Source organism: Oryzias latipes, chromosome 4 (genome assembly GCF_053564925.1).
Source record: "Oryzias latipes strain Hd-rR chromosome 4, Olatipes_Hd-rR_3.1".
In the NCBI taxonomy this organism is placed as follows: domain Eukaryota; kingdom Metazoa; phylum Chordata; class Actinopteri; order Beloniformes; family Adrianichthyidae; genus Oryzias; species Oryzias latipes.
Window position 1 is genome coordinate 8,541,250 of NC_136240.1, and position 18,980 is coordinate 8,560,229.

At 45.0% G+C, this 18,980-nt stretch overlaps 2 protein-coding genes and 1 long non-coding RNA gene across 8 annotated transcripts in view; 1 reads left to right on the plus strand and 2 right to left on the minus strand.

The window, feature by feature from the left end:
• Positions 1 to 744: 744 nt before the first annotated feature.
• Positions 745 to 7,789, minus strand: tm2d1 (TM2 domain containing 1). 2 transcript variants are annotated; one of them, XM_004067659.5, is made up of 6 exons: positions 7,618 to 7,786; positions 7,232 to 7,305; positions 6,710 to 6,815; positions 6,517 to 6,608; positions 4,149 to 4,222; positions 745 to 1,300 (listed from the first exon to the last, which is right to left on the minus strand). In XM_004067659.5, the coding sequence occupies exons 1-6, from the start codon at positions 7,743 to 7,745 to the stop codon at positions 1,190 to 1,192; spliced, it is 585 nt and encodes a 194-aa protein (XP_004067707.1). In that variant the 5' UTR covers positions 7,746 to 7,786; the 3' UTR covers positions 745 to 1,189. The 2 variants fall into 2 exon arrangements, with proteins under 2 accessions (XP_004067707.1, XP_020557874.1); XM_020702215.3 differs by lacking the exon at positions 745 to 1,300 and adding an exon at positions 3,386 to 4,063 and having other exon boundaries at positions 7,618 to 7,789.
• Positions 7,790 to 13,392: 5,603 nt separating this feature from the next.
• patj (PATJ crumbs cell polarity complex component) overlaps positions 13,393 to 18,980 on the plus strand; it is a 108,384-nt gene continuing 102,796 nt past the window's right edge. For 2 of the 5 annotated variants that reach the window (XM_011473812.4, XM_078945705.1), the window contains exons 1-2: positions 13,393 to 13,811; positions 15,829 to 15,882. In XM_011473812.4, coding sequence (XP_011472114.1) covers positions 15,861 to 15,882 — 22 coding nt within the window. In that variant the 5' untranslated portion in view covers positions 13,393 to 13,811; positions 15,829 to 15,860. Of the gene's footprint in view, positions 13,812 to 14,248; positions 14,395 to 15,783; positions 15,883 to 18,980 lie in introns of those variants that run through there. The other 3 variants (XM_023954072.2, XM_011473814.4, XM_020702216.3) reach the window with 3 other exon arrangements.
• Positions 14,393 to 16,097, minus strand: LOC144991851 (uncharacterized). Its single transcript, XR_013655508.1, has 3 exons — positions 15,967 to 16,097; positions 15,649 to 15,823; positions 14,393 to 14,653 (listed from the first exon to the last, which is right to left on the minus strand). It is a non-coding gene; the product is annotated as an uncharacterized LOC144991851 (long non-coding RNA).

An 18,980-nucleotide genomic window follows, 5' to 3' on the forward strand; every position in this document is an offset into this window, starting at 1 on the left:
ATTAACAGGTTCCACTCTCTGGGCCTCCGTGTTCCATGAAGAACTTAAGGTGAGACATCTCGGAACAAAGGACACTGTAGTTTCCCTGACGTCCTGAAGGTGGCGCAGAAACGTCCTCCATTCAGGAGAACTTCATTTTATTCAACAGCTGTTGGATTTTTCCTGTAGAGGGGGTGGAGGCTGGTGGAGGGGTGTGACTGAACAGTCATAGCGACCATGTCAGAGAAGGTCTTTTAGGCCACACCCTCTTAACTTGATTGATGGAAGTCTGTCGACCAGCAAACCGAGAGGTCGTTCTGTCAAATGAAACAATCCTTAATATTACTCCTGAGACCAGAAGACCAGCGTGTTTTATTCTAATCTCTTCACCTCAGTCTGTTGACCAAAGGAACTTGGCTAACTGGATAACTACTGGGGGATTATCTCACACATTATCTCACACATTGGTGTTTTTGGAAGGTTGACAACACAAAGTGAACACATTTGAGGGAAAACGCCATTGCATTTGCCGCGTAGACTGATGGTACTCCATTGGAAATCCTGGACCAGAGCCCAGCCTCCTGTTGGCAGAACAGCACAGATCTCAAATCCCACCCTGCAGGGGAAAAGGGGCGTGGCTTTGACTCCATCCCTCAAGGGGAACCACTCCCACAGACCTATGAAGATGTAACTAAAGAACAGTTACCTCATTATTCATCAAGCGGGCTCCCCAAGAGCAACGGTGAACAGGTCAATTACTCAGACTTTAAAAATATCAGAAACTTTATTTACAACCATTTTAAAATGAAAAATAACTTAACATTGAATGAACATTATTTAACAAACAGCACGACACCAACATCATGTGACCTCAGATGTTCAGGAACAACAGAAACCAGGTGGACACCACAGATGGAGTGAAAACAAAGGAATGGCTTTTCTTAACTCTTCATCTAAACTTCTCAATGGTCTGTGAGGATTGTGGTGGGCGGGGGGGGGGGTGTCTCTGTCCACAGAGAATCGTTTGCAGCGGCAGACTGTTGGCGTTTCTGTGAGGGGATCACCTGAGCTGCTCTGACATTTAACCGTCCACGCTGAGACCTTGAACGCCTCAGAAATCGATGCCAGAGTACCTTCATTTATTCGCAGCACATCCCGGAGTTATTACAGACTTTCAAGGTGACTGTGGAGAGGAAGAGCTGGCGACGCCTCACAGCGACTGGTGCGGCTTCCTGAACGTCTCGTTGGTGATGGACAGGCGGGTCAGCCGGGCGCCGTAATAATCCACGATGTAGCTGGAACCGTCCGCCGGACCTACGATCTGCAGAACGAGATGGACGCAGACTCACAACACGGACCAACAAGCATGTCTGAAGCTCCGCCCCTCATTTCTGAAAGGACTTTGAAAGGATTGCTTTAAAAAAAAAAGTCAGGAGAGACGGCCAAAGAATAGTAGAAATGTAATCAACAGGATGTGGATTCTTCTCAACAGTTGTGTCACTTTGGTGACTTTTCTCCTGATTATTTCACCAACAGTGACCTACAGCCCGTTTTCAATGAGTTTTGTAGACGGCTAAAGCTGAAAAACACGACAATGCTTCAATCATCAGGAAAGACTGCCAATGCAAAAGAAAAACTACCGTTCTATGGTTGCCGTATGGAGTGGGCCCCCCCTCTTTCGGTTTTATTTGCACCTTAGACATGTAGGGTCCTTGGTAGGGGGGGTGAGGGTACATCACTGTGAGTAATCAGGAGATGTCCCCTTAGTGCCCTACTCGCCAATTTTAACTGCACCCCCCTTAGTACACACACCCTTTCCCCTTCAATATATACATTCCAACATAAACACACACACATGCACACACACACCCTCTCATACACACATACACGCACACACATTTTGCAAGGAAGGTGGGACCTGGGTCCATCTGTCCCCTACCCCTTCCCTGGTGGGGGGTGCGGGCCCCTTAGCGATGGCGGCCGTGTCCCTTGTGTGCTGGCTCCCTGGGCCCGGCGGTGCTCTCTCCGCACGGTGGGGGGGTTCATATTACACCTGAGCCGGGGTGTTCGTGTCCCTGGGGGGTGGATCCTGGTCCTTGCCCCTGAGCGCTGGGCCCCGCCAAACTTCCAACATGGCCGAGCCTGGTCGGGCCATATTTATAACACCCCTTGTGGGCCCTCTTTTTTCCCCGGGGTTCCCCCCTCCTGGGCGGGGGCGGCGGGCCCCTGCCTTGCTCCTCCCTGGACCAACCGTGGGCCGGGCGGATGGCTGCCTGGAGTGCGGAGCGGGTCTCCCTTGGGGGGTCCTGGCTCGTACCTGGGGTAGGGGCGGGGGGATGCCCGGAACTCCTGGGTGGTGGTGGGGTGCTCATCTGGGGCTGTGGGCGTCCTTCTCCGGTGGGGCCTTGCGTTGGGCGCTCCCGGCGCGGCGGGGGGGCTGCTCTCCTGGTTGGGCTGGGGCGGCGCTCTCTTTCCCTCCGTGCCTCCCTGCTCTCTGGCTCTGGGCGCCTCGCGGCGGTCCTGCTGGCCCTGGCCTGGGTGGCGGGCTTGGTCGCCCGGGCGGCGGTTGTTCCCTGCCGGTTCCCGTGTGGCGTTGGGGGGATTTCGGCTGCCGCTGCTGCTGCGGTGGGGGTCTTGGGGTGGGTATGGCTGGGCACTCTCCCTCTTTCTTGTCACGTTCCACCATCCATTTTAGAAGAACATAAACACTCACCTGAGCACAGGTGTTAGTTCACCTTTGCACTAACAGTTTGCATGATTGAATGACTGAAATATTTCACACTAGTTGGTTTTAAGGCATAAGTATGCGTGTGAACACTATCTGTTTTGTGTACATGTTGACATGTGGACATTTTTGCAGCTAGCAGGTGTGTGTGTGTGGATAGGCCCCGCCCTTTTTGAACTACATTTGAACCTTACCATAATGATTAACAACCAGTAAACTTGTTGCTTTATGCTGCTTCATGGTCTTACCCCCCTTCCCCTCCTATTATCACCCCCTACCCCCCCCCTCTCTCTCTTCTTCCCTCCTTTCCTTTTCCGTCCGGTCCAACACCAAAGATTTTCAAACATGATTGAAATTAATAAAGTTTGGCCTCAATTACAAAAGGGGTTTATTCAGACATACCTCTGGTTTGTCTGAAGATTAATAACCCCTGTTGTTAAAGTAAAATATGTCCAACCCAAGAGGCCCTCAGCTTTCATCTGTCTGCCCAGCTGTTGGACAGGACAAGTTAAAAAAAAAAAAAAAAAGAAAAACTACCGTTCATTCAATGAAAAAGCTGAAGCCGCTCAATCGGGCTGATAAAAACTTCAGAGGAAAGGAAAACTTCAAACTGCAGGACAGAAACAACGGAAAAATGAAGATGTCTAAAAAAAATCAAATAGGTTTGTTCAAAGATTTAAGTTCTGAGGAAAAGCTGACTCGTGGTTTATTCTGCTGTGGCTTTGAGTTTGGTTTTCTCAAACCTTCTCTGTTCTGATGTGATTGACTGAAAAAAGTCCCATCAGGACTGTACCATGTCTTAATTCCAGACACAACATGGAAGAAAGCGTTGTCCTGAAGCCACAGATGTGAGGCAAACATCTGCATCAGGCTGAATGTTGAGCTGCTTCCTCTCAGACGGATGCTCAGCTGCTTTCATCTGTTTTATTTTGTTTCTTCCCTCATCCGCCTCCTCTTCTCTCAGCGTCCATTAGAAGTGTCCGGAAGCCTTGGTCATCGTCACGGGAGCCGCGGACGATGGAGGGGTTGAATACTGATCAGGAGGCTGACACCCCCCCCCCCCCTTCCACCACCACCTCATCACTGGCACTGCTCTCGCAGAAGACAGGAAGTAAGAGGTCAAAGATGGCTGAATTTCCTGCCCAACCTCAATGGAATGCATTTTAACCAAAGTTTGAGTTTCTACTGAATTACTCATTTTTCTGACCAAACAGCCCGTCTGTCTCCCCCTTGAGGCAGAGACAGGAACTGCCCAAACTCTCCAGGGGAGCGGATAACTTAACCCATCAGCTCTTCATCGTTTTCATTTATTCTTCTAAACATCGACGCGCAAATTCACATCCGCTCGTGTTCGCAGGACTGAGAACACAACAACAATCTTTGGATCAACATTTCTCTTGTGTTTTTCCTTTGCAAACAGGAAACACCTGACCGTCACACTCACCTGCATGGCGATCAATAGGAAGTCGATCAGCGTGCCGATCCCACAAAAACCCACGGTGCAGAACTTCAGCAGACCTGGAGACACAGACCCAGAGTCAGCACCAGGTTCAGAAAGGTCCAGGATCCTGGATCAGGATCCACTTTAGGAGTGGTGAAGAGTTTAGGAAGTTTCTGCCCAGAACTGCAGCTTTTTACTGTTTTTTTTTAGCTTTCAAATCTTCTCTTAATTTTTATTTATCTGCCTTGGATGATAAAGTTCATCTTCACGTGCACAAGATGGATGTGCACGTGAGTCAGTTGTCTCAGCTTTCAGCCATTTTTACAAACAGAAGAATGTAAAGGCCTATACCATACCAAACCAACGTTTTTGAGCTTTGAAGTGTTTTATAATGTTCATAAACACCCCCAAAGTGGCATTTGGATCAGTTCACACATTCCTGAGTTTTCTTCTAAAGACCGCGCTCTGAGCACAGCCCCTCCCAACCCATAAAAAACAAATGGGTTTTCACATTGTGATGTCACAACGTGAGGAACCGCCTCTTCCAGGAAGAGTGTGCGCTGCCAGCTCCGCCCCCAGGGAAACACACACACCCAGCGAGAGCTCACGCATGACTTTCAGAACAATCAAACCCATTCACACTGGAGGTGCTGGAGTTTGATCTGATCGCTGCAACAAAGATGGTCATCCTTGAAAACACAGAAAGTCAGAGAAACTTGAAGCCTCTCCTTTCTAGAGCTGTGACGGTGTGGGATTTTAATCATAAAGCAGCAGGAGTCGAGGAGTCGGGACTCTAGCAACACCCCCCCAACACCCCCCCCCATCCTCCGGCGGCCGAACACACGCAGCTTGTAATGGAAATAAATACAATGAAAATTACTAATTAGAACGCAGTAAATTTGTCGTATATCCTCGCGAGACGGAAACTTCTGTTGTAGAATGGGGATGTGCATGTGCTGAAACCACGTGTGCGTGTGTGTAAGTAGAGGAGGGAGCGATCGCAGCGCAAGAGGGAGTGAGGGCGCGCAGCTGCAAGTGTGTTGGGGGTGTGCGTTCATGTTTGATGTTACAGGTTTTCCCCCAGAAAAAACGGTGAATGATTCTTTATTAACCCGCTCTGGAGGCTCTGAGGGTCCGAACGGGGAAGTGAACCCCGGAGGAAGATCCGCCTTCCTTTTGGGATCTCCCCTGCGTCTTTCCGACCACCGTCAGGAAGAGAAATGCGCAGTAAAGGTTCAACACTCCCATGTCCAAACTCACCGGCCCTTGTCATCTGCCTCAAAGCCAAAATGTGCCCAAATAGCCAACACAGTATTTGGTTTAGACACGTTCGTGGCCATTTTTCTCGCCACAAACGGTTATATACTACATTAAGCTACCAGTAGGCATACTTGCAATACTTGCAATTAAAATATAACTAACTCCAACTGTTTTAGTTACACTATTGTCTTTTATGCCCGTGTTTGTGTGTATTTAACATTATCTGCAGCAGTTAATCAGACACACACAAAAAAGTCCCCCATAATATGTATAATGGACTGTCCCTCCCTTGCACAGGAGGATGTAGGTTTTTTCCCCAGAAGCCCTTGAAATTTGAACACAGGACTCGCAGAAAAAGTAAATTATTAGCAAAGATAAACGTGTTTATTATAGTTCAAATCATGCACCATATGCAGAACTTTCAAAAAAAAAAAAAAAAAAAAGGAACGTGCGGTGATGAGTAATCACCGCGGTGATGCGGTTATCGTCACACGCCTACTCCAGACCTTCATGCTGTCAGGACAGCGAAGCAGTGAGATGACGGAGAACCGACTCCTTGATTTAAAGCCGCACATTTCAGGGTGTCATCAGCATAATCACAAAGCTACTTTCCAAAATTTCTTAAAGAACCAGGAAAAGAGCTGAGAACTGAGCCCTGTGGGACCCCGTCCCCACGAGAGAGGTACAGGTAAGAACAGTCATTGGAGGAAGAAAAACTGGCTTTGGGAAGCAGAGAGACGTTTATGCCAGAAGATGTGATGAAGGAAAAAAGCTTCTTTCTGAATCCACCTGAACGCTAACTTTTAAACATTTTATGAAAACCTTCTGGAGGTTTTCTGCTTCATAACTTTCACTTGTCTCCTCAGCTGGAAGTAACCGTTGCACAGCTCACTGTCAGGCACTAAATGTCATTCATCCGCATGTATTCAGGAGGAGAAGCGGCTCACGTGGAATGACCTCACACAGCGTGCCATGGGTTTTCTGAGCTCTGTGCTCACAGCTGAGGAGAGCAGCAGTTTGCTCCCTAATCTCTGGATGTGTCTGAATAGATGCAGTGCATTGGTGTGTGATGTCAGCATCCAGCCACAGCCCCCCATGTGCGAGCGCGTACCTAGAGCCGGGTATCCCAGGTAAAAGCGGTCCGCTCCAAGCCAGCCCAGGAACAGAGACAAGGCCACGGCCACTTTGTAGGAGTAACCGCTCCTGCAGGGGCACACGGGTGCACTCATGACACGGCGACATACCTAAGGGCGCAGCCTGAAACCTGCCAAATGTGTGTGTGTGTTTGCACCTCCAGCACTCACACATTCCTACAGGGGATGGATCTGTTGAAGCCGAACTCTCCGCCAAAGCCGACCTCCCTCCCGTCCTGCAGCCGACAGCTGATGTTGGGAGCTGGGAAGCACTCCACTGCACGCACGCACACACACACACACACAAGAACACACAGACGTATGCACTAAAATCACATTTGTGCATCTCTAAAAAATGAAAAGATGTAGAAGTTTGCAGAAACGACTCAGGAAACCCGGTTTTTGTAATCCTCATTTCAATTTCAATTAAAAAGAGAGAGAGAGATGGGCGGCTCTCTGCAGCCCGATGGTCCAGTGAACCAGGCTGAGAGGATCCAGTGGATTCTGGTACTGTTCAGATCTACTGCGATCACTAAACGTGTGATTCAAAGCTATGACAATAGTAACGAGATTACATTATTAGGCTCTACTAGCCATGCAAAAATGCAGATTCTTGCACTTGAGTGGTCTGCAGGTTTTCCTGAGAAGTGTAGTGATGATGGGCGGCACTGAAGACCCTGGCGGGTTCCCTACCCTGGGCCTGCATGTTCCGGCAGTTCTCCGGCTCCTGAGTGGCGTCATCGATCTTCGGATCTTTGCACAGATACGTCAGCAGAGTCAAGGTTTCAGACGTGAAAAAAGACTAGAGCAGAGACTCAGACCTGTTGCTAAAAACCAAACACTCAAAAAATGCACCTCGAGGATTTTCCAAACAACGGCTGGCGAAGCAAACGCACATGCGCAACAAACGCCTTCACTGCCGTACATCAATCTTGTAAAGTTAAACAAATTGCTAAAATCGACAGAAAACCTGCAAATCTAATGATCAAAACATCCTCGGCTAAGGCTAAGCTAGCTAGGCTAAGCTAGGCACCAACGGTTTCCCGTTTAGGCGGGCTCGCTCGCGCCCGTGAGGATATTGTCCGAGTCTCAGGTGTTCGCAGCGCTCCACGTCCTCAGAGAACACGAGCTCCAGGTGGGAACAAACGCAGAATAACATCAAGAACGGCAGGAAACAGCGCAGCCGCTTACGGAGGGGGAACGCCATGACTGAACGTCACGTGACACAATGGTGCCTTCACGAACCCACGGGCGGTGGTGATATCGAACTTCAAATAGATCCGTTTCTTGTAGAGGCGCATTTCAGCAGGTTTTCATTTACACTACTCACAATAAGTAAAGGATATTGTGGAAAATCTCGGGAAATTATTGTATTGTGGTGATAGACAAAACTTATTTAGTGTTTTCCTCATAATGGTCTCACTGTGTTCAGTGTCTTACTTACTGAGGACAAATAAAAACAATGCAAAAGAAAACCTTTTCAATGTGACATCAATGTCAACATTCTGTGGATATAAAAAGCTGATTTAACTGGTAAGTCAGTCCTAGTTCACCATTCAAACAGCCATGAACACATGACATCACGTAATGGATGAGCAGCTGCACCTGGCCATAGCGCCTTCAGGTTGGTAGAAGACAGTCAGAAGTTTCAGGTGAACTTGGTGAGCCTCAAAGTGTCATCAAGACTCAGAACTACTGTCAGAGTTTGTGACAGACCTAGGAGTGGAGCCCCACCAGTGACAGACCACAACCATGACCAGAACCTAAGGACCTGTGGACTTAGGCGTGGTTTAGCAAATGTCACACAGCTGCAGGCCTGTTTACCAGACGTGAGGGGCCCTAGTGTTTCCAGACTAACCTTTCACAACCAACTCCACCACTCTGAATGACAGACGACTGTTGCAGGTGCTATCACTGACACCAAGACACTGCCTTGGACGTTTGCAGTGCAGACCATGTGACCTGGACGACGCAGCAACGGTCTACCGTCCTGTTCACTGATGAGCATCGGGTCACCTCACACAGAAAGATGGTCATCAATTGCTGGAGAAGACGAGGAGAGCGATTCTCCGAGGTCAACATGGTCCTCAGGGTTAACTTTGGTGGAGGAGGTGCAAAAGTCCGGACAGGCATCACCAGTCAGCGCAAAACCAATTTGGTTAGACGGTCCAGTCACAGTTCTTACCTCAGAGACATCACAGAACCATCATCATCCCCCAAGTCTACCAACACCCCAGACTTTCAGTTCATGGATGATAACTCTCAAACAGAATTGTCACAACTGGACTTCAAGAAGTCAAAGTGCTTTCTGTGGTTTGGCCAGCAAAGACCTCTAACCTGAACCCCATAGAGCACGTCTGGGACCAGCCTAAGCAGAGACTGGATGGTTGTACCCTATCCCCACATGTATGAGGTTCCATTTGTGCCAAAAATATCAAAATGTGTTTTTGCGTCTACTGTTATGTCTTTGGTCCATTGTCTATGTCCACTGATTGTGTTTTTGCGTCCACTGTCTATGCTTTGGGCTCATTGTCTATGTCTATTGAACGAGTTCATTTTACATTGGTTCATGTCTATGTATTACTAAGCAATATCTTCTGCATGCCCATGATTCTTTGATTATTACTTTGTATTAACTTTGTGATGTATATGCTTGCTTTATCCTTAAACTTTATCTTTGTCATTGTCCTTATCCCATGTCGTCTAACTACGGCGTCAGGAAGATCCTTAGCAACCGTTGCTAGTGTCGTTTGCTACGTCGTCTCGCCATGTCGTCAGGAAGATCCTTAGCAACCGTTGCTAGTGTCGTCTGCTACGTCGTTTCACGTGTCGTCAGGAAGATCCTTAGCAACCGTTGCTAGTGTCGTTTGCTACGTTCTTTCCCCATGTCGTGTCCTTAGATCTTGCTGTATTTCAAATTTTGCAAAGGTCGTCAGAGAAGTCTTTTGTACGGTCGATAAATTGTTTCCCGTATTATCACGGAACAAAACACTTTAAAAAAAAAAAACCTTTATTGACAATCCTGCAAACGCGCACTGCCAGAAAGGGGGGGGGGGTGCAGCGTACAACGGTTTCACGTTCCCGTTTAAAGTTATTTAGAGTATGGCTTTAATTTAATCTTGTGATGAAACTATTATTTCAAATTATTTTGAAAAATGACTGATCTTTATAAAATATGTTGTTACAAATCTGATGGATAAACGAGGATCAGACGGGCTAATAAGAGCCTTATGTGGTCCCGAGTGCGCCATCTCATGGTCACATAAATAGATTAAAAAGAAAAGCTCAAAAACCAGTCAGTTTTCGACTGTTATATTCATAATTAGTGACTCGACCCACTAAAATTTGAGAAGGTAACTCATCAAAGATATTTTAAAGGCCTCCTTGCAAGGCCCCCGTAAATCGTTCAGCGGCAAAAAAATAAATATTGCCATGGACTAATGACTTGAGGGTTTATTTCTGAACAAATACATTAAATCAACACCAATGTGTTTGTAATTTTATTATTAATAAATCAACCACGTTTTTCATGATCAGAACACAGCACATTCATAAATAGTCTTCGTAAAATGTTCATATTTATTATGTGTCATTCTCCGCGTTAAATAGAAGTAGTTCGCCTCCAGATCAGGTGGTGGCGGTAATGCGCCACTTTGTTTTCGTTTCAAGCGTTGTATGCATGCCCCCCCCCCCCCCTTCTGGCAATACGCGTTTGAGGGAATATCAAAATAAAGTTCATCTTAAAAACGTGTTGTCATGGTTAACCCTGACGTCTGCTTTGATAAACATTTCTTTTTCGTTCCGTGGTAGTACAGGAAAAAATTTACCGGCCTTACAAAGGACTTTTCTGACGACTTTGGCAAAATTTGAAAAACGAGAACATCTAACGACAAAACACGGGGAAACGTCGTAGCTAACGACAGCAGCAAACACCCTAGCTAACGACAGTAGCTAACGACAATAGCTATCGACAGTAGCTATCGACAGTAGCTATCGACAGTAGCAACGGTTGCTAAGTCCTGACGACAAAGTGAGACGACCAAAGACATAGACAGTGGACACAAAAACAGATTTTTGGCACAAATGGAACCTCATACACATGACCTGGCAGAACTGCATAGTACCAGTGGAAAACAGGAAGTCGTTGTCTCAGGACCACATCATGAATCTAGTGAGGAGCTTGAGCCGTCACGGTCAAGCTCTTACTGTGACAAATGGTGGAAATACCCGTCAATTTTTGTTATTAAGGGCTGTCTTTATTATTGTCTTCATCCTTGGGACAATACATATCTAATGAAAATGAGCTTTCTTTTTATTTATTGTTAATAATAGGACACAGCAGCCCTAAAGTTGTTCCCCAAAAGTCTTAAGAGTGTCTGACAGTTCAACTAACCCTGGCTGCTGTGTGCAGACCGAGGCGTGGCTCAACGAGGGCGGGGTTCAACGCATTGCGCTCCGCCCAATGAATGTGATTCTTCTTCGTCTCAGTAATTGCTGTATTTTTCATTTTCCATGTGTAATATTGAGTCCTACCAGATTTAGGAGTGTCTCCTAAACCCATGTACATTTTTCTTGTTCAGTAAAAGATTAGTTATTTTGATACTAAGATATGAACACTCCTGCTTCAAGAGCTTTTTTTCAGAAAAACAGTCCTTTTTATTTATGGCTACAGGAACAAGAAAGGCAGACTGAACAGTGAATCGGCTCTGATCTCATCTCATATTTTGCACTAGACTAGAAAACGCATTGTTTTCCTCCCTCTGCATTCCCTGCTTGTGCTCGGTGGACGAACACTCCACCCTCCTCTGCCTCACCGCGTTTAACTCCGCCCACGTTGAGGCAGGCCTCCGTCTGCACATTTCAGCCAAGGGCTTCTCTGACAACTTGGTTTCAATTTGAATTTTGACACAAACACAGCATTTTACAATGCAATAGATTTCAAGTTACTCTTACATTAATTTAATGGAAATCATGTATGAAAATGTCATCTTTTAAATATTGCATAGTAAATTGCAACACACGTTTGATTTGAATTAAACATTTTTGTGCCAGACATTTTTATTTTATTTAATATTTTCTTCTTTTTTAATTGTGACATTGAAGTGTAAATTGTAATATTGAATTTTAAATTGCAATTTTTATGTTCATATCCCAAGCCTGAACTGTTTTATCGAATTGTCAATTAAGAAAGACTTTGAATTAAATTCATAATCATCACTGAGAAGCGACTGTGCCAAACAATATTGCAATTAAAATATGGGTGCCAAGTGTAAAAATGGGCTGCACCGTGGCGCAGTGGTTAGCTCCCTTGCCTCACAGCAAGAAGGCCCCTGGTTCAAGTCCCAGCTGGGGGACCTGAACCAGGACGTCAATGGGGGACCCTTCTGTGTGGGGTTTGCATGTTCCCCCTGTGCATGCGTGGGTTTTCTCCAGGGGCTCCAGCTTCCTCCCACTGTCCAAAAACATGTTTCATAGGTTAATCTAAATTGTACTTAGGTGTGATTGTGGTCCTGCAACAGCCTGGTGACCTGCCTGGGTCTCCCCTGCCCTTGACAGGTGGCTGGGATAGGCTCCAACAGCCCCGAAAGGGAACAACAGGATTTAGAAAATGAATGAACAAATGTTCCCTAATAAAAATTATTTGACAACTTTACCACATCTAGACATTTCTTTCCATATGTATTCTGCATTTATATCACATTTTGTCTGTATTTATGACCAATGAAAGGATTATCTGTGACTTAAGGATGTGCACTTTTAGAAGCTAAATTTAAATCTAAATATTAATGATAAATAATAAATATAAATGGAAATTGTAAAGATATATGTAAATAATAAATTTAAATGTTAAATCTAAACACATATCTAAATCCCAAACATAATGTAAGTGCAAACCTGAAAGTTAAATTTAAATGTTATGATATAAATGTTACAAAACATATATATATATATATATATATATATATATATATATATATATATATATATATATATATATATATATATATATATATATATATATAAACATTAAATTTAAATGTTTAGCTGAAATGTAAATGTTAAATGTAAATTTTTAATCTTGTCACAGTTTTACATATTACAAGATTTAGATTTGCGTTTGTGTATGGCGTCGTAACTGTAGCGTTCTTAGCTTGGTCGCTCTTTTTTTAAATCTGTGTTGTAAACATCCTAAAAATAATTTACTGGCTCAAGCTCAACAAAATGATACAACAAACGATATGATTGTAATAATAGGAAACAAAAATAATGTAATCAAATATTCAGCTGACTCTGCTATAAAAATACATGGACTTCTCCATTCAATTTTGATTTTATTTTTGATTCAATTGATGCAGTTACATTGTGTAGATGAAAAACCATTTTTGTTAATCCACTTTCATTGTCAAATTAGATATTTCTAAATGAATTTTGTTACACATTTACTAGAGAACCTTTTGAAAATGAAATGTCAAATACCATTTTCATTATCATTTTAACCCTTGTGCTATCTTAGATGACCCCACCCTTACATTGACGTGTTCTCCCTACCATGACAAAGGTGGATAAAGGTGGAAAGATTTCATGTAATCCATGGACACCAGTGAAGATCACAAATCATTGAAGAAAAAAGGTTCAGAGCACTGTCTAGTGGGTCTAGATGACCCAACTCCCAATGGTAAAGTGCCTAAGATAGCACAAGGGTTAATGAAGTGACAGAATAAGCAGTGTTGATAAAGAAAAAGACGTTTGGCGGATGGATTTTTCATTTTATTTTTGAGTCAACTGACGCAGCTTTTATTGTGAGGATAAAAAAGCATTTCCGGTATTGACTTATTTCAAAATATGAGTCAGAAATGCTTCCATACAAGTGACAATTTGACCCTCACTACATGTTTGAAAACTCTCCAAAATACATACCCAGTACCAGGTGAACTTTATTGACCCCCCTTCCAATACACACAAGTGGGAGATGTCAAAAAGAATTTTAGAACTTTTATGGGATGGTGTTTAGACCAAAGATTTTCCGCATCTTGGACATGTTTCTTCCACAGTGTGACTCCAGATGAACTCTGGGTTTGGAGCGTTTCTGTCGGTGTGAAGTCGCAGCGGATCACGGCAGCAAGAGTCACGGATCCACTCTCACGGTCACGTGGAAACTGTCAGGTACCTGCCGGTTTCACCTGACTTCAAAGTACGCTGCGACATCTGGCATTTCCGATTGCAAGCGAAGGCAGCGTCAGAGGACCCCGATGCGGCACCGAATCCAGTTAAAGTGAGTCTCACTCCGCTTCGAAACTGTTTTTAACGCGCTGGTTGTCAGCGGCCCGGGGCTCGGCTCCATCTCCGAGTCTGCCCCGACCGGAACCGGGTTCTGTTTCGGCTTCCGTGCGGCTGTTAGCATGTTAGCGGCTAACGGCGGCAGGTTGCGTGAAGTTGCTGAAAAGTTGCGGGACGCAGCTGCGTGCACGCAGTGCGCTTGGAGCCGCGGCAGAGGGGCGGGGCGGCGTCACGCTGCGTGTTTGGGAGTTTCGGTGGATCCTGAAGGTGTTTTTCACCTGTCCGCGTGCCCGCCTGAGCCCCCGCGCACCTGTTGAATCTGCGCACGTCTCGCCCACGAGCCCCTCTACAATTGAGCCGGCTCGGTTCTGTATTGTGGAACCAGGTTTCAGATTTTCTGGATGTTTCCACCCTTTGGCCCTCCTCCCTCCTTCCCTCCCTCCCCCTGAGCTCAGTTTCACTTCCTGTTTGCCGCCGTAGGTGAGCTCAGGTGGGCTGATTCCCAGACTGGTTTCACATCAGAATGGGAACGCTGTGACGTGGCTGGAATAGGCGTCGGTTCTGGTTCCGGTTCTGTGGTGAGTATTCACGTCGTTACCTGTGAAGGCCCGGGAGGGATAGGTGTGAACACACTGGGATGCACCGTTGGCGTGCGCGCGGGCCTGTGCTCGTGAGGGTCTCTGAAATCCAGAGGGATTATGAGAATTATGAACTCAGAAAAGTAATCCAGACTCTGGGAAGATCACGATCCGGATCCAGTGTAGCGGGGGGGGGGGGTCTCAGGAGACCGGAAATGGTCTGGAAGGTTAACAGCAGTCATCTTCTCCATTCTCCTCTCTGCAAAGACCAAATGCATCATGATGGTTAATGTCACTCTGGGTGGAGACTGTTTGCTTTCTTTTCTTGTGTGAGGAGCATTTCTGACGACTTCTTTGAGACATTTTTCACATTCTTGTTCTTTGAAACGTTGTGTGGTTGCCATGGTAACAACAGATAAGGAGGTAGAGTCAGTCACATGGATACATGTTTGTTTATTCTTTGCAATGTTTGTTCAATTTTGGTAACGAATTATAAACTCAATTGGAAATGGATCTAAGTTTAACCAGAAATGAATGATTAACATTTCAACAAATTGTCATGCATCCACCATCTCTTTTACTAGGGATTACGTACAAACATGGGGGCGGGGCATCTTTTCTTAAAGTGCATTTAGTTTGTTGAAGCAGTTGTTCTTTCCTAAACCTGAATAGTTTTTAGTTTGTGTTAAAAAACATTGATTTAGCAACATTTTTAAAGCTCCTAAATTGAGCTGCACGATATGAGGAAAACTTGGGATGTGCTTAGCCCTTGTGCTGTCTTGTGGGGTCACAATGACCCCACCCCTACATTGACGTGTTATCCCTACCATGATAAAGCTGGAGAGGATTTCATGTAATCCATGGACACCAGTGAAGATCACAACTCATTGAAGAGAAAAGGTTCTGGTCGGGTCTAGATGACCCCAACGGTAACATGCCCTGAATAGCACAAGGGTTATGGGATATAAGGATATGACTCGCGACACATGAACAAATAGCAAGACAAAACAAAAAAACAACTAATACATCATTTCCATTTAAATGCGCCAGTTTTGTTTACATAACAGTAAACTCAAATTCAAGTCATCTCGATAAGAGACGAGTACGGACTTGTCTGTTGGACTTGTGAGAACACTGATCTATCTGTCCGGTAGAACTGGCCAAAACTAATATGGACAACAATTGAGAACAATGTAGGTAGTGTATATTGGTTTCTCCGTCTATGAATATGCGTAAACATTTATCGTGCCTTACATGGTCTTTGGCGTGACGTATGTTGTATGAGCTGATATTGCAATGCCGATGAATTTTCCATCTATGGTGCAGGCCTTGTCCTGATGGAGTTCTGCTGCTGTTCGTTTGCTTATGAGCCTTTTATCTATCCTTCAGGATTTCCTCTCTCATCATCTCTGTGCTCCTCCTCCTCCTCCTCAGGTAGATGAAGAGCAGCCGGAGTGAGGTCGACCATGTTTGAAAATGTCCCCACAGGTAAAAAGATTAAGAACAAAGATTTTCAAATGAACTGATGTCAAGAACTTTGGAAACAAGGACTGATTTGATTTCAAAGCTTACATTTATAGATGGTCTCAAATATTATAGTTCAGATTAATTCATCATAAAACTCAATGTGAAGTTGCTGATTTTTGAAATCGATGACTGAAACGGTTGAGGTCACACGCTCCAGGAATCCTGCAGTCCCAAAGCCGAGTTTGCAAAAATCCGAATCCCTTAAAGTTTGAGGAACCTGAAGAAATCTCTGTGTGACGAGGACGGGCTATCAATCAAGTAAATGCAGTGAGATTTCTGCTCGGACTCTAACAAAACAATAAAAACTCCAGTAGAATGAAGGTTAAAGCGCCGTTCACAGCAGCAGAGACGATCCACCGCCAAAGTGGACCAAGATCCACTGAACCTTTCTCAGGAGAGCAGATTCATTTACAAACACCAATATTTAAGGCTAATGTGAGCATGAGGGTGGATTTGAGAGAAGCAGACATTCTTTTCTCTCCCTATCGCACCGCCAGACAACAGCTGACCTTAACTGGCACAAGATCTTCTTTCATCACAGATGACCTTTATCTCAAGACAGAGATCATGTCAGAGTAACAAAGAAGAATCATTGAAGTTGAAGCAGTTTTTGAAGGTTTGGAGCTAAAATAACCTGCAGGACATTCAAATGTCGGAAAATCCAGTAAAACGATAGAAAGATCCACATTTTTCTGCTTTTTTTGGGTCTTTTCCAACCATTTTTGATTACAACTATATTGGAAGTGCCTGATTTCTGCAGCAGGGGGAAGATTCCTGCTCTTCATCTTAAAGGCCTGTTCACACCGGGACGAATTTCGCCGGCGATTTTCGCCGACGTTTAACGCCTCGTGACTAAACAAAGGGCACCAACGAGAGTGTGCACACCGACGCGAAATAACGGCACGCATTAAAGCGTCAAAAAAAAAAAACGCTTCGGGTTCGTTTTTTTTTTTCGACGCGTCGCGTCGAAATCTACTCGACCAATGAGAACGGCGCTTTTGCTCACGTGTCTGGAGCTTCTGAAGTTACAGTAAAACACAACTTGGGGGCGCTCAAACACAAAACTGCCTTGCTGAGCACACATACCAGCGAAGAAGATAGACGCCAAGTAGCGTCTACACACAGCCGCGAAGCAATAATGACGGACATTCTAAAATATCCCCGAACCAAGCACCAGTTGGAGCTACTGGGGCTTGAAATATTCATGTTTTCTTTGTTTGATTCTGACAAGCGTGTAAATACTTGCTCTCTTCTTCTGAGTGAAAAGCGACTTTAAGAAGCGTAAAGTTGCGCAGCGCCACCTTGTGTACAGGAGTATTTCTGTTTACATTAAGCGCCATCTAATGTCAGGGAATGAAATTGCATGTTCACTCCACTCATCGTCAGCGAAAATCGCCTGGGTGTGAACACAAAAAACGTGGCGAAAAACGCTGGCGAATAACGCCTGGCGAATATTCGTCCCGGTGTGTACGGGCCTTAAGATGGATGAAATATTCTGATGAAGAGGATGTCCTGCCTTCCTCTTAGATCCACACATGTGTAAGAGGAGTGAAGCTGCCTTTAATCTACACATTTAAGGAAACGGTACTGTTCACGCCTCCATGTGGTTCAGCTCTCAGGAGGGAACCAAAACCTGAAGCAGACTAAACCGACAGGAAAAACTGTGCAGTTCTAACCACTGGTCCTTGGGGGGGGGGGGGGGGGATTGCCCTCATTAACTGATCTAAAAACATTAACCATCTACAGGATATCAGCTCTGTGTTCATCCAAACAGCCCTGATCAAACACTGAGTAGTTAGGAATATAAAAGATCATAAAATACTTTTTTCTTTGTGTTTATTTGATTCCATTAAAGACACTTTGATAAGAATGACGGTACCGCCATTTAGCCGCAGCTTCAGACGTTTTGGGAAAAGTCCCGCCCCTTTAACTGTCTCCACCAATCATTCTTGGAGGCTTAATCACACGTCATCAGTCTGACCAATCAGAAGTGGTTAAAGTCTTCACTTCCTTGTTCTGATTCTGCTGATAAAGTCTCTCAGTTCTAACAAAAACACCGGCTAAAGCTCGTCTTTAGCGGTTTAGCTTTCCACAGAATCAGGTATCAGACCGTGGAACAAGTGAACAAAACAATGAGTCGTCCTTGTTAAACGTCTTGAAACCACAACGAACACACATCAAACAGTTTTTAAATCTTTTAACTTTTAAAATAAATAAAAATAAATTTATACTGTATTCATCCCTCAATGGGGAAATTCTTCTCCGCATTTGACCCATCCCCTGGGGGAGCGGTGAGCTGCAGCTGAACCGCGCTCGGGAGGCAGTAGTGTTAAGGGCCTTGCCTAAGGACCCCCACTGGGTGATGTTAACTGCTCGCCATTGATATGGTAATTGCCCCCCAGTACCATTGCTTATTCCCCTCCGGGAATCGAACCCTGGATTCCTGCATGGTAGCTTGTCACCTTACCAACCGAGCCACCCAGCCACTAATTAAAAATTTTATTACATCTTTTTGAAAAAACAGCTGCAGCTTCCAGCTTTTTCTGCAACAATTATCACAAAAATGCATGTGAGATCATGGAGGGACTGTAGATCAGTTCAGACTATGAGTTTCTCCTTTTTTTTAAATTATTTGGATGCTGGTGTGCCGCGGGATTTTTGTCAAGGTTAACATGTGCCGTGGCTCAGAAAAGGTTGAAAAACACTGATTTAGAGGACCGGCGTTCTCTCGATCGTTCCAAACTAGAGTTCAGGTGAACTTTAGAACCTGACAAACTTTGAGAACCGTCGGTGGAAACCCGCTTCGATGTGGACCAAAGAGCTCAATGTGAAAGAAAACCTTCAGATCCAGAACCAGCGTAGTCCTCTGAAAAGAAAACGATGGGGGTTTTCTCTAAAATTCAGAATTTTCTGGAGAAATTCACTATTAACATCGGGTATGTTTCTTTCTATTTTTATTTAGTTGTGAATAAAACCCAGATCAGATTCACATCAAACGAACTGAGGTCCCTCTAATTGGGGATTGGTTGGAGTCCGGCAGAGTCTCATCCTCCTCCTCG

Bases quoted from the DNA above. Each gene is read 5' to 3' on its own strand.
- tm2d1 (XM_004067659.5), bottom strand. From the start codon at position 7,745: ATGGCGTTCCCCCTCCGTAAGCGGCTGCGCTGTTTCCTGCCGTTCTTG. The intron at 6,609-6,709 runs GTGAGTGCTGGA...GTGCCCCTGCAG, and splicing joins TCCATCCCCTGTAGGAATGT to GAGCGGTTACTCCTACAAAG. The intron at 1,301-4,148 runs GTGAGTGTGACG...CTCGTTCTGCAG, and splicing joins TCCTATTGATCGCCATGCAG to ATCGTAGGTCCGGCGGACGG.